Below are 24,031 nucleotides of genomic sequence, written 5' to 3'. Positions count from 1 at the left end.
GGCCCAATAAAAGGGGGGTCATTCCCTTTTCGTCTAAGCAAGTGTCGGTACGTGTCGGTCCGTCCCTGCGTGCCCGTGCCCCGCGGCACTAACCACGCGACACTCCATACAGAAACAAGCGCACAAAAAGCAAGTGATTGAAGGTCGTGCTGAAATCTGCAATTGGCCGCGCCCGCTATGTGACTCCAGCGCGGTTCGCCATTGGTCCGGCGCTCGCGTCGTCTGCTCGGCTCTTTGCACCTCGCGAGTCTGGACGTCTCCGCTCGCTGTAATCTTGACGTGTCAAGACGGGCGCTACACGGACATCGCAGTAGCATAGCCGATCCCTACGCTTGTGGACGTTTCAGACTCGCGACTAAGCGCTCCGAGCCTTGGCGATGCGGACTTCGCCACCAAGATTCATGCGTGGAATCCTCGGACATGCGGCTAAGCCTTCCAGCACTCCGTTTTTTGGAATTCGCGACGAAGCACATCGCGCACGCAATCCTCGGGCACGCGGCTAAACATTTCGCGCATAGGGAGTCTCCGACTCGGTGATCATGCACATCGCGCGCGGACTTCTTGGACCCTCACCTAAGCATCTTGTGCATCGGCGCCTCCGACTGCGCGAATAAGCGCACAAGTGTCGACTCCTCGAGCTCGCGACCAGGCATTTCGCGCGTCGGCACCTCGAACTGCGCGACTAAGCACATTGCGCGTCGGCTCCTTGTATCTGCGGCTAGGCATTTCGCGCGTCATCTCAGACCCGCAACCAAGCATATAGCACGTTCACTCTATTGTCACGATAGCTCGTAGCAATATCTGTCATACCACCCCTTCATAAAGAGAACCTCATCATGAGCTCTGCTCACTAGGCCCCTTGGGCTGGCACAGACACCTGGCTGCAGAAGTGATCGAGGCGTCATACAAAAGTACAATTCTAGAAAGCAGCTGCATATCTATAACTGGCTCTCTGATCCTAAGTTCTACAGCCATTGTCAAGTAAAGATGACTTGGGAGGCTGCTGACACTCAGAGCCTTCATTCAGTAACACGATAAATTCTACCAAAAAAAAAGCCTCACTGATTGTACTGGAGATTGTTATCAATCGGGCAGCCTGAGGGTACAGGCTGCCTGAATGTACACAGGAATTATACTCATGCCCATACAGAGTTCTGCATGTCACTTGGTTCGAAACCTAGGCACCATGCTCTATGTAGAGCAGCAGCAGCAAAGAATGCCCTATAAAAAGAAAAAGTGGGTGGGGGTGGGGCACACCAGACCAGAGGCCACATGTACAAGAAGCCCCACATCACAAAATGCCTCAAAGACTACAAATTCAGTGCCTTTTAGAGAACTGAAGAGAAGGTGAAACTTTGAGAACCGTTTTCTCAAAACTGTTTTTCTGCCTTTGCTTAGTTTCTGGAGCTGATTTCTTTGTTACCGTTTAACATATTTTGACTCCGTCTTTTTTTTTTCACGTTCCTCGGGCTGCAGTGCAGGTCGTGACATTCTCGCTTTCTTATCTTGACCCTTTGTAACTTTACGATGTGGCTATTCACCTACCCTGAAAGTGTGCTTGATGTGAAGGTAACATAAAATATGGCACTCCAAAAAATTTGTGTTGCGAAAAAAAAAATGCAAGAATGTCTCGACCTTCAGCATGCATTTAGCTATGCAGTCATACTTAACAAGCCTTTATCACGTTTTTTAAGTTCCCCAGGCTCTCCAGAAAGTAAGAGGGAGGAAAATTCTGCTCAATAAAATTGAATAAAATGTTCTCAAGATATAGCTCTGAAACTTTTATAGAAGCATCAGGGAGACATTCTAAACATTTGTGCCAATTTTCATCAAAATCCATGAAGAAATAAGGAAGCTGATTTTCAAAGCCACGTCCTCCCTTAAGGGTTACGGACTGGATTCCAAGGGAAGGGAAGCATATCAGGGGTTGGCAGAAAGTTAGGTGGGTGGATGAGATTAAGAAGTTTGCAGGGACAACATGGCCATAATGAGCACATGACCAGGGTAGTTGGACATGTATAGGGCTTTGCCTTGCAGGGGGGCGTAACCAGGCTGATGATGATGCTGATGATGATATTTGTGTGACAAAAAGACACCCCAAAGGGTGAAAACTTTTCTTTAAGAGTGGGGTTTACTGCTTTGCAAGTGGAGTTGTCGACATGATGGCTTGTATATTTATGTGTGAACTTGCATTAACTGAAGTTAATTGACACCGTCATTCTCAGCACCATCACCACCATTGCTACTGCTGTGCCAAGTCTAATTTTATTAATACCGAGACATGTCCTAGAGATCTTGCTTCTTTCTTGGCTTAGCAGTAATTAGAATGGGGTGGAGGAATCTTAAAGGGGCCCTGAACAACTTTCTTTCAAGGTTTAAAATGCATTTGATGTTAAATTAGACTATTTGAGAAATACTTTCCCACTAGAAGTACTTCAGTCCATTCAGCTGAAGCGGAGTTATTGGCAATCAAACAACCCCATCGCAGTGCTTCCGCTCATTCTTCAGTTACTTGTGCTGGGAAGGCTGGTGAAGCGGGGTGTGCTCACAACGTGTCACCTGTTTAACGTCATCATGGTGTGCAGTCCAGATTTGATTTTGGATGTTCACATAGATGCCAGTGTTAGCAATTTTGGCACCTACAATGCGCCAGTGCGGTTGTCCTCAACGAGCCACAGTGCGCTCAGCCAGCGGACTCGTCGCAGCACGATGTGGCGGCCGCAGTATCTGCGCTATGCAGCAGACCGCAGCTACATGCAGCTGCAGTACAAATGTGCGGCATTTGCATTGTGCACGGCAGGGCTTGGTTGCATGCTCGCACTCATATGCTTCTGTCCGGCTGTGCTATGGAGGTGCGGACCGGCTTTGTCCTGCACCAGCTTGGCCGATGGATAATAGCCACATTCAACTTGCGCATTTTGAAGTGCTATCAGTCGCTCAATACGAAGCAAAGTCTGCCAAGGCGTCTAACCAGAAGCGACCAGGAGCGAGCGCTTGCTGGCAAGCATGCATGTGGTCTTACCTGCATGATTCCTGCATGATTCTTGCATGATTCGAGGTTAGTTGAGTGCTCAAAACTTTGCATGCTCAAAACTGCGTGCTCAAAACTGCATGCATGCTCAAAACTGTGTGGTTTGCATGCTCAAAACTTTGCGTGCTCAAAACTCTTGCATGGTCTTGCATGATTCGAGGCTAGTTGAGTGCTCAAAACTAGCCGAAATTAGCGAGACCTGAAGGCTACGACACCGATAAGCAGGGTGGCGAAAGTTTAATTCCTATGCAGTCAGCTGTTTGGCAAAGTTGTCTGCACTTGTTGTTCCTGGGAAAGAGTGGTTGTCCTGGCAATCTTGCGGCAACAGGTCAATATGAGTGTGGGAAAGGCAGTCGGCATCAGAGTGTTTTCGTCCGGACTTGTATATTGACACGCATACTTGTTGATCTTTTTCGGGTGATCACTTTTCACCGTCTTAACAAATGTATTCGTGTGCCCGGATGCTTCAGAAGTTTTTCGAATGTTAGTGATGGTTCTATGTGCTGTCTGTTTTCACCGAAGCTTGATCTGATTGGATGTGCGACGTGAATTGTGTAGAACTATCTGGAAAACATGCGGGCACCAGCCATTACTCTGGAACTTTCAATGACTCATGTATAAAAGCTGACGTGCTTGACCGGCAGATCAAATTTTGACGATTGCTGACTGGGTTCGCTGCTGTCGTTTCTCTTTGAGTGTAGCCTGTTTCTGAGGGCACAGGTTCACCCAATAAAGATGCTATTTTCCTCATTTAAAGTTTTGCTGTTTTCTTCACTGTCACTACTACGTGACATCTGGTAGAAGCACTAGTGTGTTCATCTACTGAATGCCCCTGCAAAGCCACAATCCAAGCCCAAAACATGAGGACATCACCAAAGACCAGCAGACTAGCCGTAGGCAGCAAGGACTGCTACCAGGATACGGACCTCTTCTTGAGAAGACCAGAGGGAGCAAGCCGAAGTCAGCGACCCCAATGGCTGCCCCAGTGTCCCCCATTCTGCTGCAACAACCTAGGGACCCACCAACCTTCCATGGATCATCATATGAAGACCCAGAATCCTGTCTAGAGACCAATGAAAGAATTGCGAGTTTCAACAACTAGGACTCCGACAACAAGCTGTGGCACATACATATACTTTGCCTTTGAAGACACCGCCAGAACATGGGTTTGAGAACCGGGAGTCGACCCTGAAAACATGGGACCTGTTCTGTAGTGGCTTCCTGCAGACCTTTATGAGCATTGTGTGCAGAGAGTGAACCAAGCTCTACTGGAAACTCGTCTGCAGTTGCCGAGCGAGAACATCACAATCTTTGTAGAAGGAATGTCTCGCCTCTTCCGCCACGCTGACCTTGACATGTCTGAAGAAAAGAAAGTTGGGTTCTTGATACGGGGTGGGAAAGAACAACTCTTCACCGGATTGATACGCAACCCGCCTAAGACTGTTGCTGAATTTGTTTCGAAAGCACAACGATCGAGAAAACGCTTGAAATGCACACCAGGCAATACAACTGCTGTGCGCTGACAACAAACTGCGCTGAAACTCAAACGCTATGTGCCGATGACCTGCGCGAGACGATTGGAGCGGTCGTACGGCAAGAGCTATGGAAATTGTGCTTAAGGTCGCAGCCTCAGGTGGCCTCGATCGCTGACATAGTTAAAGAAAAGCTTCAGCGATCACAAGAAGTACCAAAAGTTTCGTCATTGCCGCAACCCCAGCCGGAAACGATGACATATGCTTCCGTCGCCCGCCGTCAAGGTCCCCTTTAGCGACCAGGCCAGGGCCCCGTAATTCCGCAATTACGTCAACTGCTGCCGCTGCCAGCACGCCCGCTCGTTGCCCAGCGCAGTTACCCCAGTTACCCGAGGAAGATGGACATTTAGCGCACCTCCGACCACCTCTGCTATCACTGCGAGGAAGGTGAACATGTCTACTGCCGATGGCCATACCCCAGCTGGGACTGCAAGGGCTCGCTGTGAACACACCTTGCCTACAGCAAGGGGAACGGCCACGTGATATCACTGGCTACCTCGCCGCCACTCAGTGGAGCCCTCGACGACCATCCCGTTTGCTATCACCAGGACATTACATGTCGCTGCAGCACTGACAGTGACCAGGGTCGCTCCATCAGCCCTTAACCGGGAAACTAAAAGCAGCAACCGATGGAGGTGCAGTTGCTGTAAATCGAAATGCCGAAGATGCTCTGCCAACGACGAAGATGCCAAAAGGACTATCACGACGACATAGCAACGACACGCTGCCATCCCGATGAAGACTGCAAGACAAGAATACACCAACAAAAGAAGACCTGACCAAGCAGACATTCCAGCCACAGGTTAACATGACGCAGCCGTGATTCGATGCTAGAACCTAATGGCAACCCAAGACAAAGAACAACCGACCTCGATGTGCTTCTCGATGGCCACGTAATTACCGCCTTAGTGGATGCAGGAGCCGACTACTCCGTCATCAGGGGATTATTCACAGCTAACTTGAGGAAAGTCAAGACTGCATGGGACGGCCCTCAAATCCAGATACCTGGAGGACACCTAATAACGCTGACTGGAATCTGCACAGCAAGAATTACTGTTCATGACCTGACCTACCTTGCCACCTTCATTATCCTCTACCAGACGTCATTCTCAGGACTTCCTGAACCAACATGGCGCAATCATCAACTTAAAGTCACAGTTGATAACACTGTCTGAAGATCAAGCAATACTGTTGTAGAGCGCTCGTAACCGCCACGCCTTGAGTGTACTTGAGGACCAAGTGAACATCCTGTCTCGTTTCAGCATTGTCATTTCCATCGGCACCGAAATAGCCGCAGAGATAGAAGTTGTCATTGAAGGTGCCCGACGTCTTCTGCTTGATCGTGAAATTTGCATCGCAAGAGGAATCGCTCTACTGCACGGAGGGAAAGTGAAAGTGACGCTGACTGATGCTAGGAATTCAAGTACATCAACAAGGGCACAACGATCGCATACATCGAGGAAATTGTGGAAGCCACTAATGCGTTTGTCCTCTCGGATTCCACTGCATCTACCCCGACGACTATAGTTCCCTATCCAGACTTCGACATAAATGCAAGTCTTCCCATGAATAAGCAGCAGTAGCTCATGTAGAGGTCGCCACATTTCAGCCCCGTTTGTTAGGCTGCCACCAGAGTGTGGCGCCCCCTGTGATCTGTGTGTGTCTATATATGTTCGGGCCCAATAAAGAAGGGGCATTCCCTTTTCGTCCAAGCAAGTGGTCGCACGTTTTGGTCCGTCCCCGCGTGCTCGTGCCCCGCGCGGCACCAACCACGCGACATGGTGTCAGAAGCGGCCGGATAACGCCCCCCTGCCTTAGCCCTCACCTCATAGGAAGGCACCAAGATGTCCCTCGAGACCGGCGAGCCGCCAAAACTCTACGGCGTCAACTTCCAGCCGCCGGCACCGTTCGACTTCGCGAACCCGCCAACGTGGGCGACATGGCTCAGCCGCTACGAAGACTACGCAGTGGTTTCAGGACTGACAAAAGCGTCGGAAGACATGCAGGTACGCTCGCTACTGTACTGCATGGGCCCGGAGGCCCGCCCGCTTCTCGAGACTTTCTCGCTCGACGCCCAGTCGCTCGCTTCATACCAAGCCGTTGCCACCCGCTTCACTGAGCACTTCGTGCACCCGGCAAACGAGCTTTACGAATCGTCACGGTTCCACAGACGCGTTCAGCTGCCCGACGAAAGCGTCGACACGTACAGTACTACGCAGAACTGCGCAGGATGGTCAAGCGCTGTAACTATCCGTCTGCTGCTGTCGAGGAAAGGCTCGTACGCGACCGGTTTGTCGTCGGCCTCCGCGACTCCCGTCTCTCGGACCAGCTGTGCCGGAACGCGAAGTTGACACTACAGGACGCCTGGACACAAGCCCGTCAATCCGAAGACGCCGACAGGGAAAAGGCGTTGCCCCAGAACCGCACCGAGCACTCCCGCGAGCTCAACCTCGACGTCGCAAAAGCTAGCAAGTTCCCCTCTCGCCGCCGCTCCGCCGCTAAGCCTCGTTCGCCGCAGTCGCTAGCAGAGCGCTCACGCGAGCCGTCCACATGTGAATTCTGCGGCCGCGCGCCTCATCGACGTTCAGACTGCCCGGCCCGTCGCTCCACCTGCAACTTCTGCAAAAAGAAAGGCCACTTTGCCGAAGTATGCCGCTCGCGGAAGTTCAAGCAGTACAAGCTCAGCTCCGTTCACCTGCACGCCGTCGCGACGCCCGCCTCGGCAAAGTTCGTCGACGTCACCGTTGACGACTACACAGCGCAGTTCAAAGTCGACTCCGGAGCAGAAGTATCTGCTGTTCCCAGCGACTTTCCTACCTTGCCTGCCACACTCGACCAAGTCGACACTCTGCTCACTGGCCCGGGAGGACAGCCACTGCGCGTGCTGGGCTCGTATATGGCACGACTTCAGTGGCAAGGGAAAACAAGCTGTCAGCGCCTCTACGTGATCCAGTCTCTCACTGTGCCTCTTCTGGGACTGCCAGCGCTCCAAGCTCTCCAAGTAGTTCGGTTTCTTGATCAACTCAAAACTTCAAAAGCGACGCTGCACGCCGAGCTCTTCAATGGATTGGGAACCCTCAAGTACGAATACAACATCCGGTTGATACCCGATGCCGTACCTTTCTCGCTAAGCGTACCTCGCAGGATCCCCATTCCGCTGCTCGAGATTGTCCGCCGCGAGCTGGACAAATTGGAAAGCGCAGGCGTGATCCGTAGGGTCGACAAGCCAACACCATGGTGCTCGGGTCTCGTCGTCATCCGGAAAGGCGATGGTTCCTACCACCTCTGTGTCGACTTAACACAACTCAACAAGGTCGTCCTTCGTGAAAGACATATTCTGCCAACTGTCGAGCAAGTCATTGGCCTTCTCGGCTATGCAACAGTTTTTTCAAAGCTGGACGCGACCGCAAGCTTCCACCAGGTGAAGCTCGCTGAAGACTCCCAAGAGCTTGCGACATTTATCACCCCATATGGCCGATACTGCTTCTGCCGGCTCCCCTTTGGCATCACCTCCGCACCCGAGTACTTCCAAAAGCAGATGGAAAGAATCCTGGAGGGCCAAGAAGGAATTGCCAATATGATAGACGATATTTTGGTTTTTGGACGCACCCGCCAGGAACATGACGTCAGACTGAGCCAGGTGCTATCTCTCCTTGCAAAAGCAGGTATCACATTGAACCAGGACAAGTGTCGTTTTGGGGTACCCGAGGTCTCCTTCCTTGGAGTTGTCGTCTCGGCACAGGGCATCAGGCCAGATCCGGGCAAGGTCGAAGCAGTCAAAGCCATGGAAGCCCCAACGGACGTCGCTGGCGTTAGAAGACTGCTCGGAATGGTGAACCATCTTGCCAGGTTCTTGCCACACATCTCGGACGTCACGGCTCCCATCAGAGCCTTACTGAACAAGTCTGCGAGTTGGGTGTGGCAGCACGAGCAAAAGGCAGCGTTCGAGAAAATCAAGGAACTCTTGACGTCAGACAGGTGCATGGCCAATTACCACCCGTCGTACGCCACTACGGTGTCTGCAAACGCAAGCTCATTCGGACTCGGCGCAGTTTTGCTACAGACGCAACCCTCAGGAGAGCGCCGCCCAGTCGCATTTGCTTCGAGGTCAATGACCGAGACCGAGCAGCGTTAAAGCCAGACTGAAAAAGAAGCATTGGCAACCACGTGGGCTATCCTAAGGTTCGACGAGTTCGTCCGTGGCATCCCCTTCGACGTCGAGACTGACCACCTGCCACTCATTTCACTTCTCAGCAAGATGGAACTGGACTTGTTGCCGCCTCGTATTCAGAGACTACGGCTGAAGACCATGCAATACCAGTTCCGTATGCTGCACGTGCCAGGAAAGCTGCTAGCCACAGCTGATACGTTTTCGCGCATCACCTACAAGCCACCCACTCCTCTAGACACTATCGAACTTTTTGCAGCACAGGTAGTCGGCTGCACGTCGGAAGTCTTGCCACTCAGCCCTAAAGACGTGCGACAGGCACAAGAGTCCGATGGCGAGTGCAAAGCCCTCGCTTCCTACTGCCAGAATGGTTGGCCTAAAAAGACCACGATACCACTGCACCTTACAAAGTACGCCTCGGTGGCAGACGAGCTCTCTGTCTGCGACGGTGTTCTGTTGAAGGGCGCCCGGTTAGTCATCCCATCGTCCCTTCGGCCAGCGGTCTTGACGCTGTTGCATGACTGTCATCAGGGCATCAACAGGACCAAAGCCCTAGCTCGGGAGTCAGTTTGGTGGCCCGGTATCTCGACAGACATCGCCTCTCTCGTTGCCAACTGTGAACAGTGCGCTTCCACCCGCGTGAACTTTGCCGAGCCCCTGCTCTGCACAGCCCTACCTGGACATCCCTGGGAATTCCTTGGAATAGACTTGTTCCACCTCAACGGCCAGACGTTCATCCTGGTGGTGGACTATTACTCAAGGTTCCCTGAGGTGGTGACCCTGAGGAGCACGACAGCTCAGGCAGTCATTGACGCTCTCAAATCCATCTTTGCCCGCCATGGAATCCCGCAAGAAGTGAGGTCCGACAACGGCCCACCGTTGTCGGACCTGACAACGGCACCGTTGTCAATATAAGTGCTCGTCAGACCAGATATAAAGAGCTATGGTTGGTACCCACCGCCAGAACTTCCTGTGACGAACAATCCTTGTCTTACACACTACCTTCGCTGCTAAACATATTAAACTGACAAGATTTTGATCCTTCATGTAACCAAAACTGTGTTATCAAATGATTTTGCCAGCTTATTTATATGAAGGACTAGTACATGTTCTTGTTCACTGCTGTTGTTCATGTTGTTGATTATTGTACTACCATTTTGCTTGTGTGATTATTTGACGTTTTGTTACTTTCATTCTGTATTACTTGTTACTTATAACGCTTGTCCACTTTGAAATTCTCATGTATGACTGGCCGTCACCTTGCTGTTCTGCCAACTTGTAAGGAAGCAGGATCTCGTCAAGCTGTTCAAGCTTTTAGTCCCATACTCCTTCTTTTCAAAGGAAATAAATATGATTGATTGATTGAATCTAGGCCGGCTCCAATTCTAAGCCAACCCCCAAATGTCCAGAGCCAGAAAAAAATAAAAAAACTTATTTCGAATGTAGGCTTAACAAAAAAGTGAGGACAGCGTTCACAACATGAAAACAGCATTTATTTAATATGAACACGCCGAGCTCACTCTATGTTACCATCGCTGCTAGTCTCATCATTATAGCCTAGACCACACACTCTTGTGGATGTGCACAAGCTCGTGTATGCATGCCCATTCATGTGCAGGCAGTGCGGCACAGCTAGCTCGCGTCAAAACGTGGCGCGATCTCACTGAACAGCTTCTCTCTGTTATCGCGTGCTTATGTTCTTTATCGCTGTCATCTTCTCATTGCGGCGCCCACAAAAAGCGTCCCCCATTGCCCCCTCCAATGACGGTTGTTTTCGATGCTGAAGTCCCGCCCAGCTAGAACATTTGATGATGCCTCGGTGGGTAGCACAACTTTTCATTTGAAGGCGGCATTATATTGGTATTGCCTGTTTGGTGCCATTACGATAACGCCGCACTATGGCCCATGCCGCATGCCAATACGATACAGGTCAAAACAGCAACGTTGCTCGTGTACTTTAGTTGGCTACTGGCGTGGCTAATAGTGGCTGCGATACTGACTTTTATATATGGCGCTAGCTATGCACCATATTTATCATTTTTGATTGCAAACTGGTGCATTTTTAAAAATCCTTGAATCTAAGCTGACCCTAGTATTTGGTATGTGATTATTTGAAAAAGAAAAAAAAAACTGTCAGCTTAAATTCAAATAAATACAGTATACAGTCGAACCCACTTATAATGATAACGGTTTTAACAATATATCGGTTATAAAAATGAAAGGTTGCTGCACCGTCAACTTTTGTATGTTTTCGATGAAGAATTAACCCGCTTATACAATGTCCCCATGCCACATTATCGCTTATAACGATAAAGTCTGGCTGCTGGGCATCCGTAATGGAATGCGAAATCCTAGAAAGAAAAAAAAGAACTCAAATTCGAGCTGCTTCACGATCGCCCACCACCCCAACTGCCGCCGTGCGCTTCTCTTCATGAGAGATACACGCCAGTCTCTCCTATCACTCTTCCACCCCTCCGAACACGAATGGACTGCACCCATAGCTCTGCCCCGCGTTGCCCTTTGAAACATGAATGGGCCGCTTCAACTGCACTGACAATGCTGCCGGTGCTGCTCCCAGGTTGCCCACTCGGCCCTCACAGTTGGTTCTTTATTCTGTGTTCCTCATTCTGCGCAAGTCTGCTAACGGATCAAGTCGCTCATGTTCGTCTTTGTTCATTGTGTTGAAGTCGTTCCTAGCCATGTTGTTTCTCAGCCTCATTTGACTTGCCACCGAGATGGAAGATGGCTGATCTGCCCGCTGATCATTGGAAATGCACGTCGTTGCCGGTGAAAAGAAAGCACATTGCTAAAAATTTGGAAGTGAAGTGCTTCTAACCGATGAGGTGATCATTGCGAATGTGCTTGCATCAGATAGCGACAGTGATGGCCACGATGGCAGCGCTGATGCAGTAGGGCAGGCTGCCTCAACATTGTCCCCGCAGGAGGTCCTGTAGATGATAACAGTTCCTCATGGGCTTGTTTCCATGAGGACCTTGCGCTTCAGTACGTGACGTAGCATGTGTCGGCAAGCTTCGCGCAAAGAAAGCAAGGCTGACGGACATGCAGTTTTCTTGTGCAAGCCAGTGGGAAGTACATGGCGTGATGCTTGTAGCAATCTTGCTCCAGCGTTTCTTCTCGATTTCTCAAGCTGAGATACTAGGAGGGATCTAGGAGGGATGCTAGGAGGGATCACGTGGACATAGCGGCCGCGTCGGCTGCTTCGGGAGCGCCGAAGCGGGCTGAAAACGAGTTTGAATTCCCTCGTACGCTGCGGTCCTCATTTAGTAGCGAAATTTTTCCCGCTTCGAGTGTCTCCTTTACAACGCTTGAAAGCACTACAATAGGTAGTGGCTGCCTTTGAAGGCGCGCAACATGGTAGGCTACTGCTCGGTGCCGCAGGGCCGGACGCACGTAACGGAGGCCGGTGTCAGCCTTATTCACACGTAGCCGCAGGACAAGAAGCTGCGTGAAGCTTGGCTCGCGAAACGTAAAACCGGCAAACAGTCATCGGCTACAACTCGGGTATGCAGCAAGCACAGGCGCGAGGAAGATTTCTGCTACGGCGCCCGGTCTGCGATGTTCTGAAAACGCGCTGAGACGCTCGCCCGAGTCTGCTGCCCGACTAATCTCATGACGGTTTGGTCTATGAACTTGTCGATGCTATAGATACTGGCAAGTTCACTGGAGTGGAAAGGGAGCGGTAAGAAACCCGTAAAAAAAAAAAAGCGTGGCATATGGTCATGTTTGTGTTATGAATTAATGCACTGGATTACAAAAAAGGAGCAGCGGGAAATTGCACGCTGAGAACACCGATAAACATACAGTGCGACGCAACTCGAAAAATAATATTGAAAAGTCAAAGAATTTAGAAGAAAAAAAAAAGATTGAATCGTCGCGACGGCACATCATAGTCCTTGTAGGCGTCGAAGTCTCTACAATGAAGTAATTTGGACAGCTCTGATAGTTCCCACGCAACAATGGTTGCTTGTATACTGTGAAATGCTAATATTCTGCGGCCTAAAGCTCATGGCACGGTGCGAGAACGTGCGCGCGGAGAAAGCGAAACAGTGCGCGGACAAGCATGCAGACGCGCAGTCGGTCGCTGCGAATCTGCGCGATCGCTGCATTGAGGCTTCATTCTGTTACGCTCCATTTAGTTATACAAACATTATAAGAACATATTTCACATAGTTCGCTCTCAGCGTTTACCTACCTTTCACGCAAGAGGCCGGTTCGGGAGACTCCATCGTGGCGATCGCGCGCAGTGGCATTCACTGTACGTATTCGGTAAAGAGATAGCGTCTGTAAAGGATTGTGTGCTTTCAATTTGCCCAAGATTATTATTTAGACAGTAAACAACTTCTCTCGTTTCGAAAGTACTTACAGAAATGTCCGGAGAGCTCGCGCATGGTGTTTTCAGTGAGCGCTGACAGCAAAACCTATGAGGAGCGTGCCGCGTGATCCCTCATACTACGCCAGCGAGGCGCTTCCGATAGATGGCGACTCCGTAACTCCTCGCCGCCAATAGCTGCACACATCGATCGTCGCCATTTGAACATAGCGGTGTACGCACACGGCGGCTTGGGTAGTTTGGCACCGTCAAGGATGCATTGCATATGATGCACTGACTCCTCCTCAATGCCGCGCTCTGCACCTGCCATGCCTCACAAGGAATGGCAGTTTGCATCTGCAAAGACGTGCAACAGTGCGTGCTCAGTGGGCTCACTCATAGATGTCTTGGCAGACGCCACTTAATACCTTGCTATTGACAGTGTTTCAAAATGGTTCGATTGACATATGTGGAGATAGCAGCAGAAGTAGCGGCCAAATGAAAACGCTGCCTAGCTTGATTCCGCAAGCGCTGATGTTGCCCCTCTCCCGACTTCAGCTGCTTTGGCCCTTCTATGCCGCTACTGTGGCGCAATAGAGGGCACAGGCCTATCACTTGTGGATCGTTTAGACTGTGTTGATAACATCGTGTTTAAACACGTGGCTGCCAATAAAAAGCACGCTGCACTGCTTCAGTACTTTCAGCCAAATAAATAAATACTTTGTGTGAAGCTTCAAGTGAGTATTTACTGTGCCACGATTGGGGGGTGATCGGAATCGAAGCGATCAGAGTGCACGTTCGGTTGCGCTGTGCGCGATTGACCTAGAAGACCACGCTGACTTCGCACGGCTGACGAAGTCGATGCGGCGTGCGGCACAATCGACCGCGCGCTCATGGCTGATGAAGTCGGTGCGGCGTGGGCCAATTGCAAGCGGCACAACTGAACGTGCACTCCGAACGATTCCCTATTGCTCCCTTGGTTCATTGATTGATTTGCAGAAGTTTTTTATGTGTTTTTTACATGATTTCATATATTGAATTCTAGCTTTATCGAACTATTTCGCGATCACTGCGCTGTTCGATATATCAAGGTTCGACTGTGTGTATATATATATGTATATATGTATATATATATATATGCACATACAGTCGCACCCATTTATAACGAACTTGATAGTTCTGCAATAAGTGATCGATGTATCAGTAGTTTGTTATATGTGGACTCACCCTTCAATACATGAAAAATTTCACGACACTGAAGCTGGCGGCGGCAGTTACAATTTGACACCACTTGGGTCCGAAAATCTTATCTTTAGTATGTTATTTTTTGGTCCTGGCACTTTAACGCATTTAGCTGAAAGTTTCCATTAAAAACATCATCTAAAGAATGAAATGCGGTGTCGTAGCTTGTTGAAAATGGTGCCCTCTGCCATTTCGTAACGAGTGCAGCAGCTGCGATTTTTTCTTCTTGACGTTGGTATATGGTTTACTATCAGCGGGACAGGTATGGATCCTGATTATGATAGCAAAGCATTATAGTTGGCTGGAAGTGGAAACTGCTGTGGCATGCCGTCATTTTGCAAAGGTCTTGCCGTTACAGCTGAAATGCAAGCCGCACTCATGGCGAGAAGAATGAAGTTTGTTTCCTATGTCACTCCAGTCAAAAAATTATTAAGTTTGAAAGGTAGCACACCATTGCGATGTTTATCGACAACAATATAAACGAAGCATCGACAAATAACAATCTCCCGGTAGTGGTGTAGTAACATCCACCGACTGTAAACAAGAATGCTGCAATCGTGACTGACGCGGTCCCGCATGGAGAACTGTGAAAAAACTAAAATGCCGCCATTGTGGCCTCCTCTAAAGCACGGGTGCGTGCTATTGCGGAGGTAAAAGTGAGTGATCTTCCTCGCGGCTTCTAATATCCACGCTTGGCACTCGGTGATCTCGGTAGTCTTATCTTCGTTGCTGTTAGAGCTGCCGGACTAGAGTGGGGTGGCGCACTGCCGTGCGCCCAGTTCGGTCGCAATTCCGTGCTTTGGAACTTTGCATGTGCCCGCCTTTTATCATGACCACTTTTGAAGTGTTCATTGTAAAAGTACATCGCTACTGAAAATGTTTGTTATATATGGACTCACTTTCAATAGGTAGGGCAGGAAAATTGTAACTGCACTGAAATGCAGTGATTATAACCTATAAATTGTTATATCTAGGATCGTTGTAAGTTGGTTCGACTGTGTGTGTGCGTAGATAGATAGATAGATAGATAGATACAATGAGCATTTCTTTTCAATAAAAATAAATCTACCTTTGCAATTTATTGTTATTTTTCTGTATCTGAGTACAACGCATGTTCTGATTATTTTATGCGTTGCATATTGCAATCACTCAGTTCAGCCCTTGGGCGGGGCCGGGCAGCCACCATTGACCTTTAGCGCAACCACGTGACGTGACGTGACGACAGCCGAAGGAAAAGCTGGGCCCCAACTCGCGCGGTCGTGCGCGGCCGCAGCCACCACCTGACTCCCGCTTCTCCCGCGAGGGGCGCTGCGCCGGCGCGTGACGTCACGGAGGAAAAGCTGGGCCCCAACTGGCGCGGTCGCGCGCGGCCGCAGCCACCACCTGACCGCGCAATATGCAACGCATTCTTGGCTTAACCAAGCTAAGCCTAGCAATTTTTTTTGTCTTTAGCATTACATTGTGCTGCACAGGCATACCTGTGTCATTGGAAATTGCTGGGAGAGGCCTGCAGTGGACACAAGATATGATGATGATAAATGTCATTAACCTTGCATGTGTAATGTGTGTGTTAGCCACCATATACATATTTAAATTCAAAAAGTGTTTGCACAGACAGCTTTTTCAGGCTGTAACTCTCATGATGGCTCAGGTGGTGAAGTCAGTGACGAACCTGGAGGACAAAGGGCGAGTGTCACACAGCATTCTCCTCTTTGGTCACGGAGATGGGGGGGGCGGCCCCACAGAGGCCATGCTGCGACGTCAGTCAAGACTACAAGACGTCAGCGGGCTTCCCAAGTGAGATTTTATCGTTTCCATTTCACTAATTATAGCTGATGTGGGTCAGCAATGCCTCCTTGTTGGGTTCATTTGTACCAGGGATTACTGAATCTTTGTTGCAGGCAGATGTGCCAAATTTTGTATTAACCCTTTCTGTTTACAGAGGGAGAGTGAGTCTGGGTGAGTAGTATTATTCGTAAAATAGAGAAGGGAGTTGCTAAACAGAAAAAGATATGCCTACTACCATTTCATACCAAACATTTATGTACTTTTAAATGGTATATAATGAAGAAATTGCGGTCACTGGTTAAGTCCAGGTGAAAAAACACTCGGAGACGTTTTAGGATTCATAGGGGTTCCTTGATCGCACTTAGAGTGTGATCAAGGAACTTATATGAGTCCATAGTGTGATCAAGGAATGCTTACAGGTCCCGAAACATCTCTGCATTTTTTTCACCATGACTTGGTCAATGACCGCAATTTCTTCATCATCATGTTACCTGACCAGACAAACTTTCATCGAACTCTTGATTGCAATAAATGTTATATGCAGTAGAATCTCAATGATACAATCCTGTCTGATTCAAATTTCAGGATGATAAAAATGTTCAAAAGCCCTGACCCAAATTTATTAGCTTAATTTCGAATGTTGCGAACTGCTTTACTCAAAATGGTGTACGATACAAACAGTCAAGCTGCCGTGCCATCCCCTGCGAAAAGGTCCCGGTGAAAGAACTCGAAAGAAACTCGAGATTTCACACCAACGAAAGAAACTTGAGGTAACTGGACAGGTCAGGAAACGGATAATTTTAGTTGAGCACCGTTCACGTGCCGCTCCGCTCACATTTCATGCACTGAGGCACTTCAGAGAACTGTGTAGACTTCGCTCTTGATAACCATGTCTTGCCGAGACGTGAGCGGCGTGCCACCAGCTCGGCTGCAAAACCATCAAGAAGCCAAGTAGATGCGCCCTCATGCTGTGATCACTCGACTTTGTAAGCGGAGTAAGGGAACCGATTTTAGTTTTGATCTTAGTCAAGAGTGAACTCGAGAAATAAGCACTTGCATGGGCACAGCATTTATGTGAGACAGCGGCTGTTGAAAGCAGCAGTGACGTAGTGGCCGCCATTTTTCAGTCAGTCTTCGTGGTGTGTAAAGTCGCAGTGGGTGTCGTTGAGTATCAGGATCAATCGGAGCTGCGTGACCACCTTGCTGTGCCTATTCTTGTAGCAGGGTCATGGCTATGTATTTTCTGTTGAAGAATGTAACTGCTAAAACAACATATGTTCGCTGGTGTGCCATTCATTGTACCATGTACCCTGCAGTTGTTTTGCATTAAGCATCCCTTGATGTAAGATTGAGATATCAGTGCCTGGGACATTTAATCAGAGCTGTTTTCATTGATCTAAGTAAAGTATGCAAATAATGGATAGCTTCCAGTGTTTAAGCAACTTCCAGGTGTGAGCTCGCTTTCTGTCCATTACCATGGCAACGAAAGTGGCACGAACTCGTGCACATTCAAACTTTATTCCACTTCTGGTGTAACGATTGCCACCTTGCATACGTCAATGCGCTTGTGGTGTCTTGAATATTTTATGGTGTTCACCTGCGACTACTAGTTTTATTATGGCCGGTTCAAGATGGAGTGTCTCTTACAGTTAGAGAGCCTAGCCATTACTCTAGAATACAAAGCTCTGCAAAATGTTTGCAAGCAGTGCCTCCTGTTTGCAGGATCACACTGTCTACGCCGGATGCCTTCTTCTCAGTCCTGGAATCTGAGTCTCGCAGTCTCTGCCGGTGGGCAGGCGAACTGTTTTTAGAGCTTCACAATGCGACGTACACTACGCATGCACGGACCAAGCAGCTCAACCGTATGTGTGAGCAGGCACTGAGAGATGCAGAGATGATCTGTTCCGTGGTGTTTGCACTTGCACCAGACGTGGCACCATACCCAAGTCAGGAATTTGAAGCCTGCTGGAAGGATGTGCTCTTAAACCAGTTTCACGATGTCTTACCGGGAAGCTGCATAGCCGAGGCCAGAAAAGATGCTGAAAGGATCAATAGAGAAGTGCTCAACCGAGCGGGACAGTTAAGCGATGGCGCACTGGAGAAGCTTTTTGGTGAGTGTACAAATCTATTCATATTGTAATCATGTCACAACATGATTATTACCATAGTCTGTATCCTTGCATGCACCCTCTAAAAAAATGTTAGAGATAAATGCACCGTGTGTAGAATACATTATAAGAACTGGGACTTCACCATCAAACTCCATCATAGTTTGCAGTAAAAATGGAAGCTAGTATCTATTTGTTTGTGCATTGCTACTGCTTCTTTTTTTTAGAAAATTGATACCCTTCAAACACATCTAGCACACTGCCACTTTTGTGCGTTAGCATGTCCAGTTAAGTGTCTTAATGCAATACCATGTACTCTCTAAGAGGTTTCCAGATGACCACAGTGTGTATGAACTTTCAGCCACAAAGGCAAGAAATGTGAGCTAGTGTGGCACTTTGCTGCTAAGAAAGGAAGTTACAATAATTTCGCATGCATAACTCCTTGGCCCTTTCACCATAGCACATTACTTTCAGCTTTGTGGAAGGGGAATCAAGGGGTTTGATTTTTGTTAGTCACAATACATGAGGCCAACAGAGAATGAAACCAAGGAATGCATAGAGTAAATACTTGTTTAATTTAAACATAGAAATAATATAGGGAAATGAAAGTGGGCAAAAGAACAATTTGCCGCAGGTGGGATTTGAACCCACGTTTTCACATTATATGTGCGATGCTCTTACCAATCGAGCCGTCATGGCACCATTTTCTCATTCATTCTTTTAGGTGCTGTATATGCGTATTATAGATATAGCCCTGGAAATGTTAGCCAGTATCACAACTCACAGGGGGATGGCCATGAGTGGTGGTGCTGGGTAACATGCCCAGGGCTAGATCTAGTACTACACAAATAACTTGCCTTAATCAACCTTTCTGTTCGTGTTCATTTCTAGCAATACGTACACAGACTGAGAAGCTTGTTGATCTTTGATAATAAATGCTTGTTTATAGCTGTTGCTAGGTGTGTCATCACTTGGTTCCCATTCAGTGTACAGTCGGACCAACTTATAACAACATTCAAGTGCCAAGAAAACTTCATTGGTATCACTGATAATTATTATAACCAGGTTGCACAAAATAAAGCACAAGGTACAAACATTGAAACATCTTAAATTGAAAGAAGTACAGTTGAGCCCACTTATAGCATAACCAGTTTTAACAGTACTCAGATTTTTTTTTTTTGGTAGCTGTGTGATTTTTTTTTCTTTGAAGTGTTCCAGTTGTAGCTATGTGACTGAGGGGGTGGCATGGAGCAGAGGTAGTACATCGGGCTTCTAATCTGAAGGTCGTAGGTTTCGAACCCTCCTCCAGTGCACTACATCTCCAGGCTTGAAGCGCTGCCTGACACTGGCAAAAATGCCAAGAGCCAGTGGGGCTATACTAGTCCAGGTGCAACCAAATTAGGAAGGCCTACTAAGCTTCAACCAAGACACTCCCTCACTAGAACAGGAATTGGCCTCCCTGGTGCAGTATTCGGCCACTACCTTCCTCATGACTCCTACAATTAACCCATAGTCCTCAGTCCTTAGCAGCTGCAGAGCACCTGACCAGGGTGGCAGTCAGACCTGCGAAGCGGAAGAGGGTGCTTAGAATCTCTGGACCCGGACAGGCTACCACAAGAAACTGAACCTGGCAACGTTCAACACATGAACCCTCTCGAGTGAAGCTAGCTTAACAGGACTCTTTCAGGAATTATCAGGCATTGCATGTGATATAATTGGCCTTAGTGTAGTTAGAAGAACTGGGGAGGCCTGTACAGTGCTGACCAATGGCCACATCCTCTGCTTCAGAGGACTTCCAGATAAGAGACAATATGCAGTAGGATTCCTAATCCAAAAGGACAATAGTGGCCAACATTGATGAACTGTACAGCATTAATGAGAGGGTAGCAGTAGTCATAATAAAGCTAAATAGAAGGTATAGAATAAAGGTAGTACAAGCCTACGCTCCAACCTCCAGTCAGGATAATGAAGAAATAAAAGTTTTATGAAGATGTTGAATTAGCAACGAGAAAAGTGCAAACTCAGTATACTGTAGTCTTGGGCGACTTCCATGCAAAAGAGGGAAAAAATCAGGCTAATGACAAGCTGTTGGAAACTATGTCATGGACTTTAGGAACACTAGAGGAGAGATGTTGGTAGAATTCATGGAAAGAAATAAGCTCTGAATAATGAATATCTTCTTCAGGAAGCGTAACAACAGGAAGTGGACCTGGAAAAGCTCTACTGGAGAAACAAGAAATGAAATAGATTTCATACTCTCCACCGATCGCAGCATAGTGCTGAATGTAGAAGTGTTAGGTAAAGTGCACCGATCACGTGGTTGTGACGTCAAAGAACACAGTAGTGTAGTATAGTGTCGCCCCCTGTCAGATCTCTGTGTCATCGTACATGTGTGTTTTGTAGTTGTTTAGCTAGATGGCGCACCCCCCTTCTGTCATGTGACGAGCTTGGGCCAATCTGGAGGTGTCATCTAGCGTGTGAAGCCTTTATAAGTAATAAACGGCCGTGGGTCGGCCGAGTCTTCGTTCCAGTTTTCATCGGGAGCAGTTCGCTCCGTGTCTCCTTCCTGCGCCGGCGCTAGCCGCGCGTTCGCCCGGTCGGGGCCCCCCGCTTGCCTGCCGCTGCCGACACAACATCTTTTGGCGACGAGGATGGGATTCCCGCAGCGGTTCCGACCGAAGCCCCTGGAAACCAGCGAGCTTCGTAAGTGAAGCGCCCCTTCCTGTGTCTGCACGGCCTGCAAACGCCGCCGACGCACTTGGCGTCACGAGGCTTCCGAGCCTAGGCCTACTCGCCCCCTTGTTCTTCCGTGCCCCATTCCTGCTGCGAGCTCCGGCTTGTTTTCTGCACTGTCTCCTGCGCGCTACCGGGCATGGCGTCTTTTACGGCGAACCTTCCCGTTTTTCTTGAAGTGCCCGACCCACCGTTAATTCCATGGTATCGATGGAAAAAAATTTTTCAGGCCCACCTCGAAGCGGCCGGCGGTGGCGACTGGACGGACGCGCGACGAGCGTCCGCGCTCGTCAGCGCTCTCGGGCGTGAGGGACAACGGAAGTACTTTGCAGACGAGGAGCAGGAAGCAGCAAGGCAGTTAACCAGCGCAGCGTCAGCTTCAAGCGAAGCAGCAAGGCAGTCGACCAGCGCAGCGTCAGCTTCAAGCGAAGCAGCAAGGCAGTCGACCGGCGCAGCGTCAACGTCAAGTGATGCGGTCCCGCCAGCGTAAGAGTTTCCGAGACTCTTGCAGCGGCTTGACCGGCTGTTCGCCGCGTCAACAAATGTCCTGGCGGAACGGCACGAATTCACCAGTCGAAAGCAGTTCGAGGGAGAAGGATTCCTGGAATTCGTGACCGCATTGAAGGAGAAGGCGGTACAGTGCAACTTCGGCACAACCTACGACGAGCGCGTCCGAGACCAAATAATACATGGGGTAGCGAACGTCAGCGTTCGCGAAAAGTTGCTGGCTCATGGCGAAACCCTGTCCCTGGACAAGGCAGAAGAAATTGGACGCTCGTTAGAAGCCCTTCATCGAGCGAACCGCGCGTTCGGCTCCGAAAATGTACGAAGAATCGAGGCATCTCAACTTGGCGTTCCGTCGACGGGCCAAGATGGCCGACGTAGTCCGGGAGGCCGCCAAGATTGCCGACGTAGTCCGGGAGGCCGCCAAGATGGCCGACGTAGTCCGGGAGGCCGCCAAGATGGCCGACGTAGTCCGGGAGGCCGCCAAGATGGCCGACGTAGTCCGGGAAGCCGCCAAGAGGGCCGACGTAGTCCGAGAAGCCGCCAAGAGGGCCGACATTTCGCACATGGCTCCTCCAGGAACCGTGGTGCATGCGACCGGTGTGGCAGCACGAAACATATTGCAACGTACAAGAATTGTCCAGCAAGGAACCGGCGGTGCAACGCCTGTCACACGTTGGGCCATTTTGCATCAGTATGCCGGAAAACCCGTATTGTTCAACACGTCTCTTCCGCAGAGACGCTGTCTTCAACTTCCGCAGGGCAGCCGTCCGCGTCTGTCTTGACGGTAAGCGCTTTTGAAACTAAAGATTTGGAAGTTCCAGTCGTAGTTAACGGCGTCTCCATGCGACTGCCGGTGGATACGGGAGCGTCTCTCATTGATGACGGCCGAGGATTTTGGAAAGCACTTTGGTCGACGGCACAGACTGTCACAAACAACAGTGGACTTGAAAAATTTCTCCAAGCAACGCATCGACATTCGGGGCCTGTTTCAGGCCACTGTCCAGTTTTTCCAAAGGTCCTGCTCCGTCACGTTCCACGTAACGACTACAGGAACATCACTGCTGGGTTTAGACGCCATCCAACGCTTGGGCATACTGATCGACGGTACGTCGCTGACATGTCGTCTACCATCACTTCCTTCAGTACAGAGCCCCACAGGTGTGCCTCCGGGTTATGATCACCTTTCCAGTGACGAGTTGGGTCTCGTCAACAACTTTGTGCACCGAATTCATCAGCAGCAAGATGCGAAACCAGTATCTTCAAAGTTGCGCAGACTACCCCTGGCTCTCCGTGACCAGGTCCCAAATGAATTGCGACGTCTCGAGGACTGCGACGTCATCAAGCGTGTCGAGGCTTCTGAGTGGGTGTCTCCACTCGTGGTGGTGCGCAAGAAGGATGGAACCATGCGGCTCTGTGTAGATCTAAGGGAACAGGACAGTCTTGTGCCTCACGTTCAAGAAAGGGTCTTGCAGAAACAGTGGCAGACTAAAGAGTACGTAGACAAACGTAGAGGTGCTCAGGCAACTCGTATCAAGGTGGGAGACACCGTCAGAATAAGATTTAAGAGGAAAGGATTTTTTAAGTACAGTAAACCTCGTAAAGTCAAGGCCCAGATAGGACCATCTACTTTTTTACTCAGTGATGGGAAGACGTGGCATGTGTCTAAGTTAACCCTAGTGATAAAGGATTCAGCAGGTAGTACATTGTGTACAAGTGACAAAGATTTTTTGTACTCATATTCAAACTTGGATAGTCATTCTGATGACTCGTCTGTAGCGACAGCGTCTTCTCAGAGTCATAAGCTTCAGTTGAGTAGTCCGTCTGACTGTATCACTTCCGAGTTTACACAGTCAGCAGTCTTCTCTGATTCCGTAGGAGAATCGGTAGCCTCCCAGGACTTGTTGGGACGTCGAGAGGAGCTTCCTGGGCAACCCTCTCCAGCTTTGAGCGACAACCACATTCAATTGTCCAACCAGGGGGAGGGAAATAGTGGGACGACTGGGTCTTTAACGTCGACCGATACGCGTCGCAACCCCCAAAGTTCTTCTGAGGTACGCACGCGTCCTCATCGTGACAGAAAACGGCCTCCGTGGCTCGATGATTTTGTTTCTGTAGTGTAGAGCGTATTACTGTCTTCGAAATGCCATGGCTAGGGACCTCGCTGTGACATTTAGGACAGTCCACATGTTTCATTAACACAGGTATAAAGTGCTCCTTGTTGCGGTGCAGTGAGTTTTGTGCAGTGTTGCTTGTCAGACTTTGTTTGAGTGACTGCCTGTGTTTTGGTGCCCAAGACTGGTGAACTTGGGCGGGGACGGATTGAATTTGTTGTGGACTTAAGTGCGTGCTTTGTGTACGACTGGTGCGCGTGTGTGAACATGGGGGGAACGAACTGAAATTGCCTTTGGACTTAAGTGCGCGTGTTGTGTGCGCGTTTCACTGTATGCTTACTTTGTTTCCAGGGGGGGGAATGATGTAGTATAGTGTCGCCCCCTGTCAGATCTGTGTCATCGTACATGTGTGTTTTGTAGTTGTTTAGCTAGATGGCGCACCCCCCTTCTGTCATGTTACTAGCTTGGGCCAATCTGGAGG

At 49.3% G+C, this 24,031-nt stretch overlaps 1 protein-coding gene across 2 annotated transcripts in view; it reads left to right on the top strand.

Moving 5' to 3' along the window:
- Positions 1–24,031, top strand: part of LOC142583412 (alpha-mannosidase 2C1-like) — a 255,564-nt gene that overhangs the window by 108,013 nt on the left and 123,520 nt on the right. For both annotated transcript variants that reach the window (XM_075693863.1, XM_075693862.1), the window contains exons 9-10: positions 15,955–16,100; positions 17,814–18,202. In XM_075693863.1, coding sequence (XP_075549978.1) covers positions 15,955–16,100; positions 17,814–18,202 — 535 coding nt within the window. The remainder of the gene's footprint in view (positions 1–15,954; positions 16,101–17,813; positions 18,203–24,031) is intronic.

Source organism: Dermacentor variabilis, chromosome 5, assembly GCF_050947875.1.
Source record: "Dermacentor variabilis isolate Ectoservices chromosome 5, ASM5094787v1, whole genome shotgun sequence".
Classification (NCBI taxonomy): domain Eukaryota; kingdom Metazoa; phylum Arthropoda; class Arachnida; order Ixodida; family Ixodidae; genus Dermacentor; species Dermacentor variabilis.
Note: the sequence above shows the minus strand (reverse complement) of the source record. Positions and strands in the feature narration are given on the sequence as shown.